The 16,452-nt window shown below is 35.5% G+C and overlaps 1 protein-coding gene across 1 annotated transcript in view; it reads left to right on the top strand.

Moving 5' to 3' along the window:
* Suv3 (Suv3 helicase) overlaps nt 1–16,151 on the top strand; it is a 254,617-nt gene extending 238,466 nt beyond the window's left edge. The window contains exon 14 of the mRNA XM_066731491.1: nt 15,966–16,151. Within this exon, the coding sequence (XP_066587588.1) occupies nt 15,966–15,998 (33 nt within the window). The 3' untranslated portion in view covers nt 15,999–16,151. The remainder of the gene's footprint in view (nt 1–15,965) is intronic.
* Nucleotides 16,152–16,452: the final 301 nt, after the last annotated feature.

Raw genomic sequence — 16,452 nt, 5'->3', positions numbered from 1 at the left:
AAAAAGATGAGTGAAATCCAAATGTTAAGCAAGTATATATTTTTACGATGGAAAAATGTTAAAATATCGAAGGAAAAATAGTAACACAAAAAAAAGGTAGTTGCCGGGACCATAATGTTCATGTATAAGTCGCTATCTTACAATACAATCGTTGCTTCTCGTAATTTTAAAATGTAGCAATTTAATGCCATTGCATACAACGGGCTCGGCAAGTAGCTTTTTTATGTTATTAATTTTATTTTACCGAAATTTTAACTCTTTTGCCATGGTAAAAATAAATTCTTGACGAAAATTTGGATTTCATTAATTTTTTTAATTTGAATATTTTATTTTACTATATTATTTATATACGGTAAACAATTTATGTACTTGCTGCCTTTTTTCCAGGCGAAGCTTGTTTTTTGTGGGACATCTTCAAATAGCATCATCTAAAATCAAAAAACTAAAAAGATTATGTTAATAGGGTTCAATATCTCGGGAGCAACGAGAGTGTTTTCTTTTTTTCAACTTCAGCTTCTTTTACAAACAATAAAGTTCGCGATTTTTTGTAAAAAATAGGAATATTCACTTTAAACTTCATTCCAGATTTCAAAAAATAATTTTTTGAAAAAAGTTCTCGTTGCTCTCAAGATATTGAATCCTACTAACAAAATCTTTTTTGGTTTATGAGTTTGGTTGATGATGTTTGATGATATTCTGTGTAATTCGCGTTTTTTGGAAGAGGGTTTTCTGTTTGAAATAAATATGGTACCTAACTTATTTTCTAGCGAGAAAAGTTCATACTAAGTTCAATTTCGTCATCATTTCGTTAACCTTTAGACTGCCCGTATTTTTTCATAAAAGTAATGATTCTTTTTTCTTAAAGATTTGTCAATATAAATAACATATATAGTTAATACATTATCGAAATTACTGCAAAGCCACTATAGTAGCTTTATCGACACATCTTAAAAGTTAAGTAAATTTTTATACAGGGTGTGGCGCGTAAGACCCCCCCCCCCCCATAGCATGGATACAAAATTACGCATATCTCTTTAACTGTATGAGATATTTCGTTTTTTCATATAATCTTTTTGAAACCAAGTAATAAGAGGTTTCGAAAAGGTTGTGTGTAAAAATTGAATATCTTTTATAGTTAGAGATACGCGTCATTTTGTACCCATGCTCTGGGGCGTCTTACGCGCCACACCCTGTATACACCGGTTTCTATCACCGGGGTTTCTCTCAACTGCCTATACTGTGGCGGGGGGGTAAAGAGTAGGATGTTTCTGCGCGATTACTAACATAAAGGAGGAGGGTCTCAAAGGCCGGTTTTTGACCAAATATAAATTGGGCCAAAAACCGGCCTTAGAGACCCTCCTCCTTTTTTTATTTCACCGAGAGAGGATTCTATTCCTTTTCACCGGCCTTCTAGCACATTCGGGATGTTAATTATAATTCTATGGGGCGCCAGGCCCGTTGTGGACCATCCGAATTCGTCTTCTAACCTATTATTAATTTTTCCGGCCTTTCCCGATTTCTCATTCCCAGAGTCATCCGAGTGTCGAAACACTGTGCTAGCCGATTTTTTTCTTTTACCGCGCTTCTTACATCCTACGTGTTTCCTCCAAGTAGCGACGCACGTCCGGTCGGGGTACTCAACGCGATATATAAGAATTAATTTTTCATGCTTTATGAATAATCCTCCAGGTAGACAATCCTCGTGCCTCAATACTTCTCCTTTCTTTGTCCTAACAGTTGTCTCTCCCTATTCTTATTATCTTTCCATCTCAATTATCTTTTCTGTTCATTTTTCTCACGTGTGTTCACGATCTCAACACTTTTCACTTCTACAGCTTGGCAGGCAACGACGGGCCTCACTGCGTACTTACAGTGGCGCTGCGGTCGGTGTGTAAGCTCACGTGACTCGATCAGTTATGCGGTAGGCGCTAAAATTCAAAATTCTTAACGTAGTAGGTCCATTTCTGTATCTGCCACGTTGCACCTGCCTATCGCGCTTAACAACTTTTTGTCAATGCTTTTTCGATAAATTGCTTTCAATTGTTAAATTTTATTTTTTTTTTTTTACGAAAATTTGACAGAATATTGCTTAAATGATACTTAATTATATATACTTTATAGAAATAAATTTACTTATTAGCTTAGTTCATAGAGACTAAACGAAAATTGTTTTTTTTAACACTTGATACCCCTCCAACCTCTTAAAAGAATGCATTGAGTGGCATAAAAGTACATCCAAATTATCTTCTACAATTTTAAAAATTGAAATATTTTCATAGGAACTAAAAATTGGCTCGTATTTGTCTGATTAATTGACGTAAATGCTTATTTTTTGGATTAAAAAAAAATGCGGATATTAACCCTTAATGCTCGAAAGGCTCTGTTGAGAGGGCATGTATTAGTGTCATAAAAATCGAAAGACAAATTTTTATAGAGCGTTAAGGCTTAATAATTTAATTCACTCCACAAAGTATCTTTAATACGATTGACTAATATTGGTTATTAACCCTTAACGCTCGATAAAAATATTTGCCTTTCGAGCGTTAAGGGTTAATAATTATATTTTATTTCTTATGAATAATTAAAAAAAGTGAGCCTTTATGACGCTGCGCCAAACTATAATAAGTAATTTGAGACCAAGAGAAAACAAATATTCCTATAAATGTAGATCTGTTTCTTCTTGATCTCAAATTTTTCGTTGAAGTTTGGCGCAGCGTCGTAAAGGCTTACTTTTTCTAAATTATTGATAGGAAATAAAATATAATTATTAATATCCATTTTTTTTAATCCAAAAAATAACTCTACGTCAATTAAACACATCAATACAGGCCAATTAGGTCCCTATGAAAATATTCAAAATTCTAAAATTATAGAAGATAATTTAGATGTAAGTTTATGCCCCTCAATGCATCCCCTTTAGCAAATAGTAAACAAGGACGCAGGATTGAAGAAACCATCTAGCTTTTCTGGGTCACCTGAGCGAACCATTTAGTGAACACTGATATAGTTTATCCCACAACGAAACGAGCTTCACTTGTGTAGAAGAAGACGGCAAATTCATAGAAGTACTAGCAAAAAATGGTGTACTAGTAGGAGTTAATATTATCGAATCATTAACTTACACCAAAATAAGCAAATAACATTACAGCAATATTTCTACGAAATGAATCTGCGTAATATGTACTAGAATTACACAAATTTTTTATTAAGAAACATTGTGGAATTAATATTTTAGATAATTATTATTACTAATCGTAGCAGAAAATGATAAAAAATTAATCTAGAATATAACTATGTAAGATCAACATAGTATAAAATTTCGACATCTATCATTTACCTCAGAAGGATGTTCACAAAACTGAATCATTCGAACAAACATATAATAATGAAAATGCCAAATTACTTATAAAAACATATGATTTAAATTATAACCGCCATCATACATTTTTAAATACGAAAAAATTGAAATTTTATTACCAAAATTAATATATTTGAAGGAAAAAGCTACTTGCGAGGTCCAAGCTTTTCACACTGTTAAGTAGAATGCGTGGTATAAGCGGAAAATGATACTAGCTGTGTTGCTATTCAATATGGGTTAGTAAACTAGCTGATTCTGCGGTATTAGGCACTGTCTTCGATTTACACTCCGATCGGTAGAGTGCAAGGTAGCTGGATTCTTTGGATAAAATAGGAAAATGTTAGGTCCCTCGTTACAGATGTTAGTCCTAGTATGATTTATTGAGGTGGGGGAGGGGGGGGGGGTGTAAATCCTATAGTTGGATTTTAATATATTTTGACGTCACAATTTTCGAAGGCAACTGACGCCTATTTCTCGCTAGGGGAATGCGAATTCGAAAGTGAAGTGCACAATGTACACAAAATTAAACTTAGAAATAGATTTCAAAAATTTATTTTAACAATTTATTGTTTGCTGAAAATAATACATTTATTAATCAATTTGGGCGCCAAGCATCCAATTTCATTCAGCGGCTTGACCGGTTGATACCGTTCTCAGGATGTGCTAAATTGGCTTTGATCGAATCCAGATAAATAATTTTTAAGTTACAAAAATTATACTGCATTTGGGAACGTTTCCCGAAATTATGTAAATAAAGATATCTGTTTCAACAGCTAATATGCTATCAACGTCGCGCTCATCATTTAACTCCTGATATGTGGCCTGACGACCTGTAAACGGAAAATATACATGAAAAGAAATAACTAAAAATTGAAAGGGCCGGTCCTAAAATAAATAAACCCGTAAAAAAAAAATCAAATGGATAACAATGAAGAAATTGCTCCTCTAGGCCGCGAGTCTTAGGCCAATGCCTCCCTATCGCAGCTTCTCCCGAAAATCCGCTAGTTATTTTAAGGAAAGAGAAATGAAGGTGTACTCCCATCATAACGAGGTTTTCACCGTACCTGACGTCTTGTCCCAGCTCCTGTCCGTCCCAAAGTGCAAGGAAATCCTTCCTCCTTAGGTCTCCGTAATACCAAAAAAAACACACAAACTAGAACGCGACGATCCGTCGGCACCATAGAAGTTCCCAAGGAAAAGAGGTCGCGTCCCCGCAACAATTTTACACAGGCCGGCATCGATCAGCGCCTCGCGTAGCGATTAGCGCAAATAATTTGTGATCCCGGCACGTGCTGCCGCGAGCGACCCAACCATCCCTAAATTCAAAAACTCTTAATGTGACAGGTGATAATCCTGTCACCATATTTATGTTCGGTTTTGTTTGGTTAGCATAGAATATTTTTAATTATACTTTATGCTTTTGTGGGGGGTGGGGGGTGGGGTGTCAAGTTCTGTACAGGTCTGGTTGCGTCTCGGCTTTGAAAATTTTTGCCGTTCTGGGCTTGGGATGGTTCATCTCTGCGTCGTATATTAGTAATTAGGGACCTTAGGCTGATCAGGCTATTGATTTAGTTTGATGTACGGAGGTTTCGTATGTAGCGGTTGATGAAATCAGCGTTGTCAGTGGTTTCAAGTTTCGTTTTTTTTTTCTTTCAAGAGTTTGCCGTCGAAAGTAATTTTAATATAATTGAACGATCAAACGAACTTACTTGTACATAAAGTTCGATCGTAATTATATGATGTCTTCGCTCGAACTACATTACCATAACAATGCGTACATGTCCCCAAACAGCTACTATTTGATTCACGAATTTAGAGTCCCAAAAAACTACCGACGGCAGCGCCTCCTAGCGTTACTCCTCCTGACTCTTCGAGCTTTAGGCTGCTTGGCTATTTTATTCCGTTGTGATGCTTTAGGGAGGGTTAATAAAAACAAGGTGGGAATAGTGTAGTTCGAGGGAAAACTTCATATATTTACGATCGAACTTCAGATACAGATAAGTTGGTTTAATCGTTCAATTATAATTAATCCTCTATCCATTATATCCTAATGTTAAATATTTTTATAAATGATAAAGTTTGCGCCCTTTTTGCTGTACTTGAAGCTCCTAACATAAGTGTTTTATAGGTTAAATTAACGAGGTTTTCACAATATAATACTTTAAGGTAATCTAGAATTATCGCTATATCCCAAGTACCTACGTATTTGGGTCTTGATTGTTACAGCCTGTACACGTCCTTTATAAATCTATAAATATCTAAATGTTTGCCAATTTTATCCTGTGATATAAACGAGATTGCACTTCTTTAGGAATTCAAAGCTTCGTAGGATGCGCCTTTTTCGAATCTTTCTATCAGAAAACTAAGGACATTTGCTGTGCAGGTATCCGTAAAAAGAATATTTCCTTGGTTATAAAATTCGTTCCATTGTGTCAATGCACATGCATACTGTTTCAATGTCGAGTCAGCTACCAACGCTAACATTATTGTTAGGGCTTCTCTGGGTAACGTCTGTTTAATATAGCTACCCGCACACTTTTGCGGCAATCAAACGAATATGTTGCGCTCGCGGATGTATCTTCTCCCAGTCAGGGGATAATAACATGTTAACATTTGGTTAAAAAATAATTAATACTTCTATAATTATTTCTTCTAAATTGGGAACCAAGGCTGATTTCTCGACAAAGGCACGATAACATTTCCAGTGGCATTTTATCGCTTTATCTTGACTAACATTTTTAATATTAACGCAAACGGTGGGAAGGCTTACAAGAATTCGTCGAACCAATTTAGTGTAAATTCGTCAATGCAACAAGCATTCTTTTGTGGTTTCCATAACACGAACCTCTCGCACTTTCTATTACTGTCTGATGCAAACAAATCAATGGACAGTACCAAAAGTTTCAGTTATTATTTGGGACCATTTTCTGCTTAGTTCTCATTCTGTCATCCTGACTGATTTTGGAGTCTTCGTCTGCTATTACAGTTTTTGCTGATGCTATATATGACGTAAATAAAATTATCTCCCTTTGGTCCGCCCATTGCCAAATTTTCCTAGATAAAGTACTTAAAATTTTCACTCTTACACCTCCCATTTTATTTAAATATGATAAGGCTGTGTTGTTATCTTCGCGTAAGAGCATCTATACATTCCTTATTTATGAAGCTATTTCAAACAAGACGATCTTTACGGTAAGCGATTCTAAATAGTTTATATGAAAATTTCTTTCCTTCTCCGACCAAACCAAATATTTTTCGTGCTCCATCAGTTTTGCCCCAGCCAGTCGAGGATGTTTCCGTATAAATAGTCTTTTCATAACAACAATCTTTAATATAATGTACTCTGACAGTCAAATTTTCTTTCCACTATCTCAACTCATTTATAACTAAATCTGGTATAGGCATTCTTTTGTCAAAATTATAATCATTCATGATCAACTGGAAAATCTTTTCTTTCTCTAAATTCTTTGTGTAGGGGAGACCTGGGACAAATGTAACACGGGGCAATTGCAACAATGCTAATAACATTTCTGTATATGTATGAAAAAACATGTGACTCTAGTCCAAGGTTCCTTCTCAATTGCTAAGAGCTCATCGGTATTTTCGCGCCGTTTCCTAACAGCACTGCAAATTTATTGGCAATATTTGAAAAACTACGTAAGTGAGTAATATTTTTAGGTTTAAAATAACTCCGTCTAGAGAGGAGCATATACGGATTTGAGCTGATTTATTTATCACAGATTATCGGATAGAGTTTTGTTGAGTATATGTGTGATGTATGCAAGGTTAGGTTTATGGTTTCTTGCAATAAAATAAATCTGACCTTAATAATGTGTTTTAGAGACAATTGTAACACTTGGAGCTGGGTCAAATGAAACACGTTACATTTGACCCCGGCCATCTTTTCTTTCGTGTAAACGTTTGCAAATATTTCTTCCTTTATCATTTTTAGATCTTGGTAGTAATCATGCCGAGGCAGCGCAAAAGCACGACTAATTGAGGTCCCTCTATGGAAATTATAAAACGTGCGGTAGCTTTAGTTTTTAAAGAAAATAGAAGTCAAAGAGAGGTGGGGCTAAAATGTTAAATATTTGCCATGTAACCTTAAATCGTGCCGTAAATAAGATTAAAGAAGGTAAAGAAATAATAATAGGATATAAGCCACATAATAAAGTATTAAATTCAGATGATGAAAATGCCTTTGCCAAATACTTGCGTGCATCATCAGATTTGTACTTTGGATTATCTCCGAAGGAATTACGCCAACTTGCGTATCAGTTCGTTGCAAAAAATAACTTAAATACCCTAAAATTTGGGACAACACAAAAATGGCCGGAGAAGATTGGTTTAGCAGTTTCATGAAAAGAAATCCATAGCTTCCAATTCGGATTCCAGAAGCTACTAGTTACGCGAGAGCAGTTAATTTCAATAAAGTAAATGTTGAGAAATTCTTTGATAATTTATCTAAAGTTTTGGAGCAATACAAATTCGAACCTAGAAACATATATAATGTTGACGAGACTGGAGTGACGACCGTGCAGAAACCCAGGAAAGTTATAATCGCTAAAGGAATTAAACAAGTAGGTTCAGTTACATCTTCTGAGAAAGGAACTCTCATAACAATGTGCACAGCAGTTAGCGCGCTTGGCCACGTCATACCACCGGTTTTTCTTTTCCCTCGCAAAAAGTTTTCACCCCATTTCATTAGAGATGCTTCTAGTGGATCAATTGGGGAAGTAAACGGGACAGGATGGATGCAGAACAAAAATTTCTTCACTTTTATCAAATATTTTGCAAAATTTTTAAAGTCAACCGTGGATCAAATAGTGCTCCTCATTTTAAACAATCACGAATCCCACCTCTATATCCCAACTATTGACTTCTGCAGGGAAAACAACATTATCCTCCTTTCTTTTCCACCATATACATCTCACAAACTACAGGCATTAGATAGAACGGTTTTCGGTCCATTTAAAACATACATAAACTCATTTATAGATGCATGGATAAAAAATCATCCTGGCCAAACTATGACGATCTATGATCTTCCTGGCATTATAGCTCAGGCTTTTCCACTTGTTTTGATTCCAATAAATATCATTAATAGTTTTAAGGTCACTGGTATATATCCATTCAACAGGCACGTTTTCCAGGACCATTAATTCGCCCCTGCAATTGTAACAGAAAAATATTTAACTGCAACTAATCCCGTTGAAATTACAGAGGTTATTGAAAAAGATCGAAACCAAAAAGAAAACGTTTCAGCTTCAATAACACAGGATAAAGAACCGATCCCTTCAATATCTTCTGCCATGACACAAGAGGGCGATCCAGTTCCTTCGACATCCAAAGAAATTAGCAACACTAAAGCCACATTAAATTTGAACATTTCAGCAGAAGAAGTTTTTAAAACTATTCGGCCTTTTCCAAAAGCCAATTTCAATATGGATTTGAAGAGGAGAGGTCGAAAACGGGGTAAAACGGCTATTTTAACCGAATCACCCGAGATAAATGCATTAATAAACGCTTTTACAAAGAAAGAAGAAAATAAAAGAAAAAAGGTGGATAAGAGAACGTTAAGAAAAAATGTAATTCTCTTAAGAAATATAAGAAAAAGAGGAAAACCGAATCATCATCTTCAGATGAAGACAACGACGCAATATGTCCTTATTGCCTTGAAATATATTCGAAAGATATAACCGGTGAAGTGTGGATTCAGTTTGTTGACTACAAGAAATGGCCTCATGAGAAATGTGCAATGAAATCGAGAAAAAAGAAAGATTATGTCCTATGCTATTATTGTTTAAATTGCGAAGACAATTAGAAATCTATTTCGCTATAATTTATATGAAATTAAGTTCTTTTTGTAATTAATTCATATGTTTTAAGTAGTTTCTGGTTTACAAGAATATAACTCTGTTAATTATTTTCACCTATATATTTTCTTTAGGAATATTGTTGTTTTATCTGAAAATGTTATACAGTTATTGTTTTTCAGCATTAAAATGAAGTTTATTTTCGCACAGCATCACTATTTGCACCTTCTTAACTCTTTATATTATCGTGTTACAATTGACACGGTGAGTGTTACAACTGTACCCAGAGGTGGGTTCAATTGTAACAGAATTACTCAGTAGATAAAAATGAAATATTTGCTTTTAAATATATTCTAAGGTGTTCATACTACAGTATATCTTTAAGAGATATCGAACAAGTATAATTCCAGAATTTCAGGTCTAAAATACAATTATGCTCCAACCGGGATCGGCAAAAGTGAAAAATGTTACAATTGTCCCCGGTCTCTCCTACATCCAGGCATACCCGACTGCTGGGAGCACTGCAACTAGTTTGCCAATTAAACCCGCAAAATCTCTAATTGTGGAGCTTTTTATATACAAGAATTTCTGTACTAACTCAGTGAATTGGTTTCTTTTCTCAGTCGGTAACGAAATACAATATTTCACAGTATTAATACTCATATCCAGGAAAATTCTTTGTTGTGAGGGAATAAGCCTTGATTTTCTATAATTTACTATAAAGCATAACGTTTCGAATATTTATTTCAATTATTTCACTTTCTCGTAACAACGAAGGTATGTTCTATGCTCAAACAATTATTAAGGTAAATTATGTTCTTAAAACCTCTTCCTCTTAGAAACTTTGATAGGCACTCTCCACAATTTGATAAAGATATACGGTGTGGAACTTAGACCAAAAGGGTGTAATGTAAACTCAAATACACACGCAAACTATTCCTGAATCTGAACCTTACATATCTTGTACTCTGTTTATTTAATGCATGTTAAAATGTTTTTTAGCCACAAATTGATTTAATCATTTTAAATTCAAAATGAAACGGTCCTTCCAATTAGACACCTTAACCAAAAAATATGGTAATAAAACTTGACCCTCGACCACAAGGCATTTCACCATAGCTCCCTGATATAAAAGCTCGTTGATTGTAATTTCTAGTCTACTCTCCTGTTCTTGCCCTAATAAGCAGTTGTAGCTAGCGTCAGTACCTGCTGACGTTTGTACGCGCGCGCGAAACGAATCTTATAACCTAAAATTATATATAGTGTAACGTTGCGTTCCCGCGGCGTTACAATAGCTGCCATCTAGCGCTTTGCTAATCTCAAGCACTAGATAGGCGGGTCGTGTGCGAACTAGGAAGTTATCAACGGATTAGTTATTGATCGAGGATCGATAACTTGTCGGCTTCCTAGTGCCGCGCGATGGGTGTAGCGGGGCAGCGGCGGGACAGGCGCAGGGCCTTACCTGCTCCCGTGGACTGTCCCGACACATGTAGTTTGAAGGTCTTGGATGACTCGTCGAGTGCCTGTATAGTGCCCTGCCGCCGATAGAATTGTGCGACCCCGCTGACAGCTGCCACCGGAATTGATAAGTCAAGTGCAGCGACTGCCAGGGAGCCGCGAAAACATACCGGACGACAGGACACTCTAGCCCTGCGGGCCATCGTCAAAAGGGCTGCCAGGAGAGATAGAAGAGTGCGAGAGCGAGAGCAAGAGCGATCGAGAGGAGCAGGAAGAGAGAGAGAGAGAGAGAGAGAGAAGGAGATAGGAAAATAGCCAGCCCTTTGGTAGCTGAGATAAGGGTGAATATTCGTTTTGTAAAAAAAGGTCCTGTGACGTCCCGGGGTGTGCTAGGGCCTTAAGGCTCGTAGCACCGAACGGTTTTATAGGGAACCGCTAGCCCTGCTCATCTGTCACGGGTAAGCGGGCAACCTAGCGGAGTGGTCATTCCGTCGGACCTATAACGAAAAGCATATTATGTAGAGGCGCGAATTAACTGAGTGTTCGCGATTACATATATTCGTTGTGAGTTTGACAGTTGACAGGATCGTTCCCTTGAGTTGGTTCAAGGCCGCGGACTTAGTACAATTATCGTGAGGACTCGCGACCTTAGACTTCCAAACCTAAACAATCCGGGTCGTGTTGTGATCGAGTACGCGGGAACTTAGTGAGTGCGAATAACCGTCGAGGAACGCGCACGCGCGAGGATAGGGACTCATCCGCGTAGCGTCGCGTAGTAGTTATCTCAGGAATCCACTGGTGGCGCGCGGAGCACCGCGCGACTCGGTGGGGACCACCGCTAACTCCGACTAGTGGCTCGAGCGCGAGATGAGCTACTAGGTCATCGGGGCTTCAGCCGCGTTCGCACAACTTAGGCCGCGTCCACATTTAGGACCTCGCGTAACACACTTATACTGTGTAAGGAGAACCGGGTATTGTATTGAGCACGGAATTAATAATAAAGAGAGTTTAACCGAAGTTGAGGAATTGTTGTATTAGCACCCCATCCCCTATATTCGCGTACGAGGGTTAGAAACCCTTCTGTATAAATAAATATTCGGGTATTATTAAAATTACATCGAAGGCGCCCGGGTCTTGTAGGAAGTCGCCTATAGGGACGCGAACGCGATCGGTGAGGAATCACTCCTCCCTCCCCTTCTACGCTATCCCTCGGGATAGCCAGTAGCGTCACAATAGGATAAATTTGTCTTTCGTAATTTTACCCCAATTTGCATAGAATTTACGTAATTTTCCTGCTATGTAACTTATACTAACTAATTCTCCATCTGTGTTTGGTTGACTGGGTGTCGACTCGGATTGGTCTTGCTTTGAAAGAAAATTTCGGCTTCTCTTATCCTCTGAATTGCGTATATCCCACACCGCGAGGACGGTTCCTGTGTTACGTACTAAGGAGTCGTGGCCGCTTATCAGTCGCGTTTCGACTGACTTGACATTAAAGTTTGGGTCAGTAGAGCCTCTGACTTGGCTTTGCGACTCGTAGTATAATATACTATAATATTGCACTTCGAGCGGTAAGAATGTAATGAATTAGCAGGATTCGTGGTGAATGATAGTATGAGTAAACATATGTTAGAACAGCAGATTTGAAACAATTTGGTATATTTAAGAAATTGTAATGATACTTACAATAAAATGACAGATTATAATGCATTAGCATCCGCAAGTTACTATTAAAATATGTGGTTACTGGAGCAAGTGAACTCTCCCTTTACAGATTGTTCTTAACACTAATTACTAATTAGATGCAATAAGTTCGTAGTATTTGTTGTTATCTTCCATAACGGTACGTGTTAGGCACGACTGAAAGATGCGCACTCGCGAAAATTACCCCCAATGACTTGATATGAAATTACTATTACTTGTGACGTTACTGTCTATCCCGAAAGGTAGAGTAGACGGGAAGGGGAGTGACCCCTCATCGATAGCGTTTGCGTTCCAATAGGCAACTTCCTATAAGACCCGGGCGCCTTCGATGTACTATTAATTACTACACGAATATTTATTTTTACAGAGAGGGTTATAACCCTCGTACACTCTGGGAAATCGAATCGTTCCGAAATGTCAAACGAAATTAAATAGGCCTAAGTTAGCTGGTGGACAAGATTTTTCCTCGTTGCGCGGCTTACCTGCTCTACACTCCGGGAAATATATTCTGTCCAACTTATAACCAAATGTTTTAAAAGGCCGCACTTCAATAGCGGTCAACACTTTTCCACATCACGCTGGTTACCTGGTCTAGTGCCGAGTCCCGAGCAATAAACCGAGAACAATCGAAGAACCCTATAATATACCTGATACTCTAATCACTAATCCAAAATTACAATTTTTATATTTTTAATCAAACAGGTTTGAAATTATTATGAATACATTGCTTGTATTTTTAACATGAAAATGAATCCAAAAATGACGTTATTCGGACTATTATTTCTATATTAGTTATATCTTGCATCTCCCATTTTATTAAAACCTGTTAAAAATCAAATTTATTTTATTCCAATATGTCTATAAATAATCCAAATAAGCATCAATTAACCCGTAGCAGAATCATACTAAAAAAATTGAAATTTTTAATTTTATGAGATGATTAACCTTTTTCTTTTTGAAGATAGTATTTTAAAATATTTACATTTATTTGTCAATTATATCTTAAACTAAAATTTATATTTGTTAATTTTTTAATAATATGTTTATGTCCTTTCCAATATTTTGGAAATTTATTTTAACTTAACGCATAACGAAGATATATAGTAATATTTAATTTTTCGTAGAATTTATAGATAATAAAGTAGCAGCTTCAAGGTATAACTAAAAGAAATAATTGTTTGATTAATGTCGTATTTGGACTCATTTTCATGTTAAAATTACAAGGAATGTATTCGTAATAATTTCAAATATGTTTGATTAAAAATACAAAAATAGTAATTTTAGATTAGTGATTAGAGTATCAGGTATATTAGGGTTCTTCGATTGTTCCCAGTTTATTGCTCGGGACCCTCAGGACTCGGTGCTAGACCAGGTAACCAGCGAGATGTGGAAAAGTGTTGACCGCTATTGAAGTACGACCTTTTAAAACATTTGGTTATAAGTTGGACAGAATATATTTCCCGGAGTGTACATAACTCGTATCTAGCATAATTAATATAGTAATATAAAATATTTTAATTAAAAAAAATAGTGAAATCAAAATGCTAGGCAAGTATAAATTTTTGTTACCACGATGAAAGTTAAAATTTGGAAAAAGGAAAATAGTAACACAAAAATTATACTTGCCGGGCCCGTAATATTCATGTGTAAGTCGCTATCTTGCAATTTAAACGTTGCTTCTCATAAGTTAAAAATGTTGCTATTTAATACGATTGCAAACAACGGGCCACCGGCAAGTATATTTGTTGTGTTACTATTTTCTTTTTTCCAAATTTTAACTTTCATCGTGGTAACAAAAATTTATACTTGCCTAGCATTTCGATTTCACTATTTTTTTTAATTAAAATATTTTATATTACTATATTAATTATGCTAGATACAACTTATGTACTTGCCGTTCTTTCTTTACAAGCGAAGCTTGTTTTTTGTGGGATAGACTAGACCGCAATGCAATTAAGTTATTGTTTTATCATGTTAGACTAACTTTAACAATAGTGATTCAGTACTACGGAAAGAAAGAGTGAAGACTGGAATAGAATTATAAATTATTTATGTACTTGTGCAATATATATGATACTTTTATTATTCAATTAGTGAAAGATTTGCCATTGCATGTTCAACAGCATGGTAGTAATTTTTGGTACATCTAATCTATCTTCGTCATTATTAAGAAAAATCAGTTTATCATCCGCGTGTCACCATTATTGTATAATCTACCAGAGGATGAAGTAAAGAAAGATATATTATAAAAATAACATTTTTTGTACTAAGTATTATATTGAAAAAATATAATGAATATCAGAGAAGCTTAAATATTTCGGTTACACAACCACAAAAACATACATAAATTAAAATTTGAATTCAATCAAGAATAGTATTATAAATTCTATCCAAATTTATGCATATTTTTCCCTGAAATAATAATTAAGGTAAAGTACAAATAATATAATATATTTCGCATTTAAATGACAGTCAGTAGATAAGTCTCTGGATAAATGTATCAAATGTGTTAGCTGTCAAACTCAAAAGACCAATAACTCAATTAACCAGCTCATTGCTGACATAACTGGCTGCTGTAACTTAAGAAAACGGATCTCCAGCAATTCTCAATAATACCAACTTCTCGCCGATGAATACTTTTGTACTGCTGCCAAATTTATTTTTATTTCCAGCACCTGGCCAGTAATTTCCGAACACGCCCTTATATTCACTTGGCTAATAGCTTGGGAACGTGGAAGCAATTATCGCATATTTCCACCCAGAACAACTATTCACATATACAAGCCACCGTATCCGTGTGATGGCACAAACGTTGTCACTTCACACGGATACGGTAGTTGTATGTGTGAAGTTACTTTGGGAGGAAATATCCGATCACTGCGCAGAAGCATACTGATGTATGATGCTCATTATGGCTGCACCTTACCAAAAAATGCAAATTACTGTTATGTATTACGTAACGCTTTCACTATAAATAATACATTTTTAAAAGTAAGAACTATCCGTTTAATAACTAATGATTTAGAATATGATAGCAACACAAACAATGCTTTTACAATATTCTTGATTCACACAGATTTAAAGATTTTTCAGAAAACACATTTTATTGGTAATACTATTTTCACAGATCTCGCTAAATTTGCATTCATACCAGTATTCATCTTATAACTAAATATCGCTTGAAAACACTTTCTACATCTCTCTTTCTTGTACTTTCCTGTTTCTTGCACATATCAAAACGAATACAATTAACAACATATTCATATGTTCATTCTCACGTCTAATATCTTAATTCATAAAGCTATTCTATAACAATATTTAGAGTTATATACAAAATATTTTATAATCTAATGATCTAGTGTTCATTAATAAAAGTGCGCAAAATTACTACCTTTGCTCCCCTTAAAGCAGGGCCTGGAAATTTTTGTACTTTTCAACTGTTTACTATAGTCACTAATGGGGGTTTTCTATTAGTCAATACAGTAAATAGCTGAAAAGTGCGTACATTTCCGAACACTGGTCTTGAGAACTCTGAATGAATTAAAAAATCGTACAGACTGCATAATACTTATGGCAATTTATTGCACTGCTTACAAATCGTTATTAATAAAGTTTCTTTTTTTTTGCAGATTTCTAGACGTTCGTCTAAGAATAGGAAATAATATGATGAAAAAGGTAAACATTACTGTCCAATACAATTTTTGAATATCTAATTGAAGAATGACTCTTATTTTTTTCGGATTCCACAAAAAAATATACTTAAACATTTAATACTTTAATGTAATAATTAGATAAATTAAATAAAACATTTTTATAAAAAACACTACATTTTAATTTTACCTTTTTCAATTTGGATATAGCATGGTATATAGGGGGTAGACACAAAATTGTAAAATTTCAATGTCACATATAGTAACGCAAAGGTCAGCTATCTACACGCTAAGTTGGATCACGTCTATCCGAGTGCAATACCTAGAGTATTATGCATAGCTCTACACGCGAATGCCGATAACAATTTGCGTCAAACTTCTGGCAATGAACACCTTTGTGAAAACTTTCTGATCACCAGGTATCGATAGATGATAGCGCGATTGATGATTTTTATTCACACTAAGT

Source organism: Prorops nasuta, unplaced genomic scaffold (genome assembly GCF_024137725.1).
Source record: "Prorops nasuta isolate Cenicafe-Biocafe unplaced genomic scaffold, Cenicafe_Pnas_1.2 PNAS00009, whole genome shotgun sequence".
Taxonomy (NCBI): Eukaryota; Metazoa; Arthropoda; class Insecta; order Hymenoptera; family Bethylidae; genus Prorops; species Prorops nasuta.
This window is presented reverse-complemented; position numbering and strand designations above follow the sequence as displayed.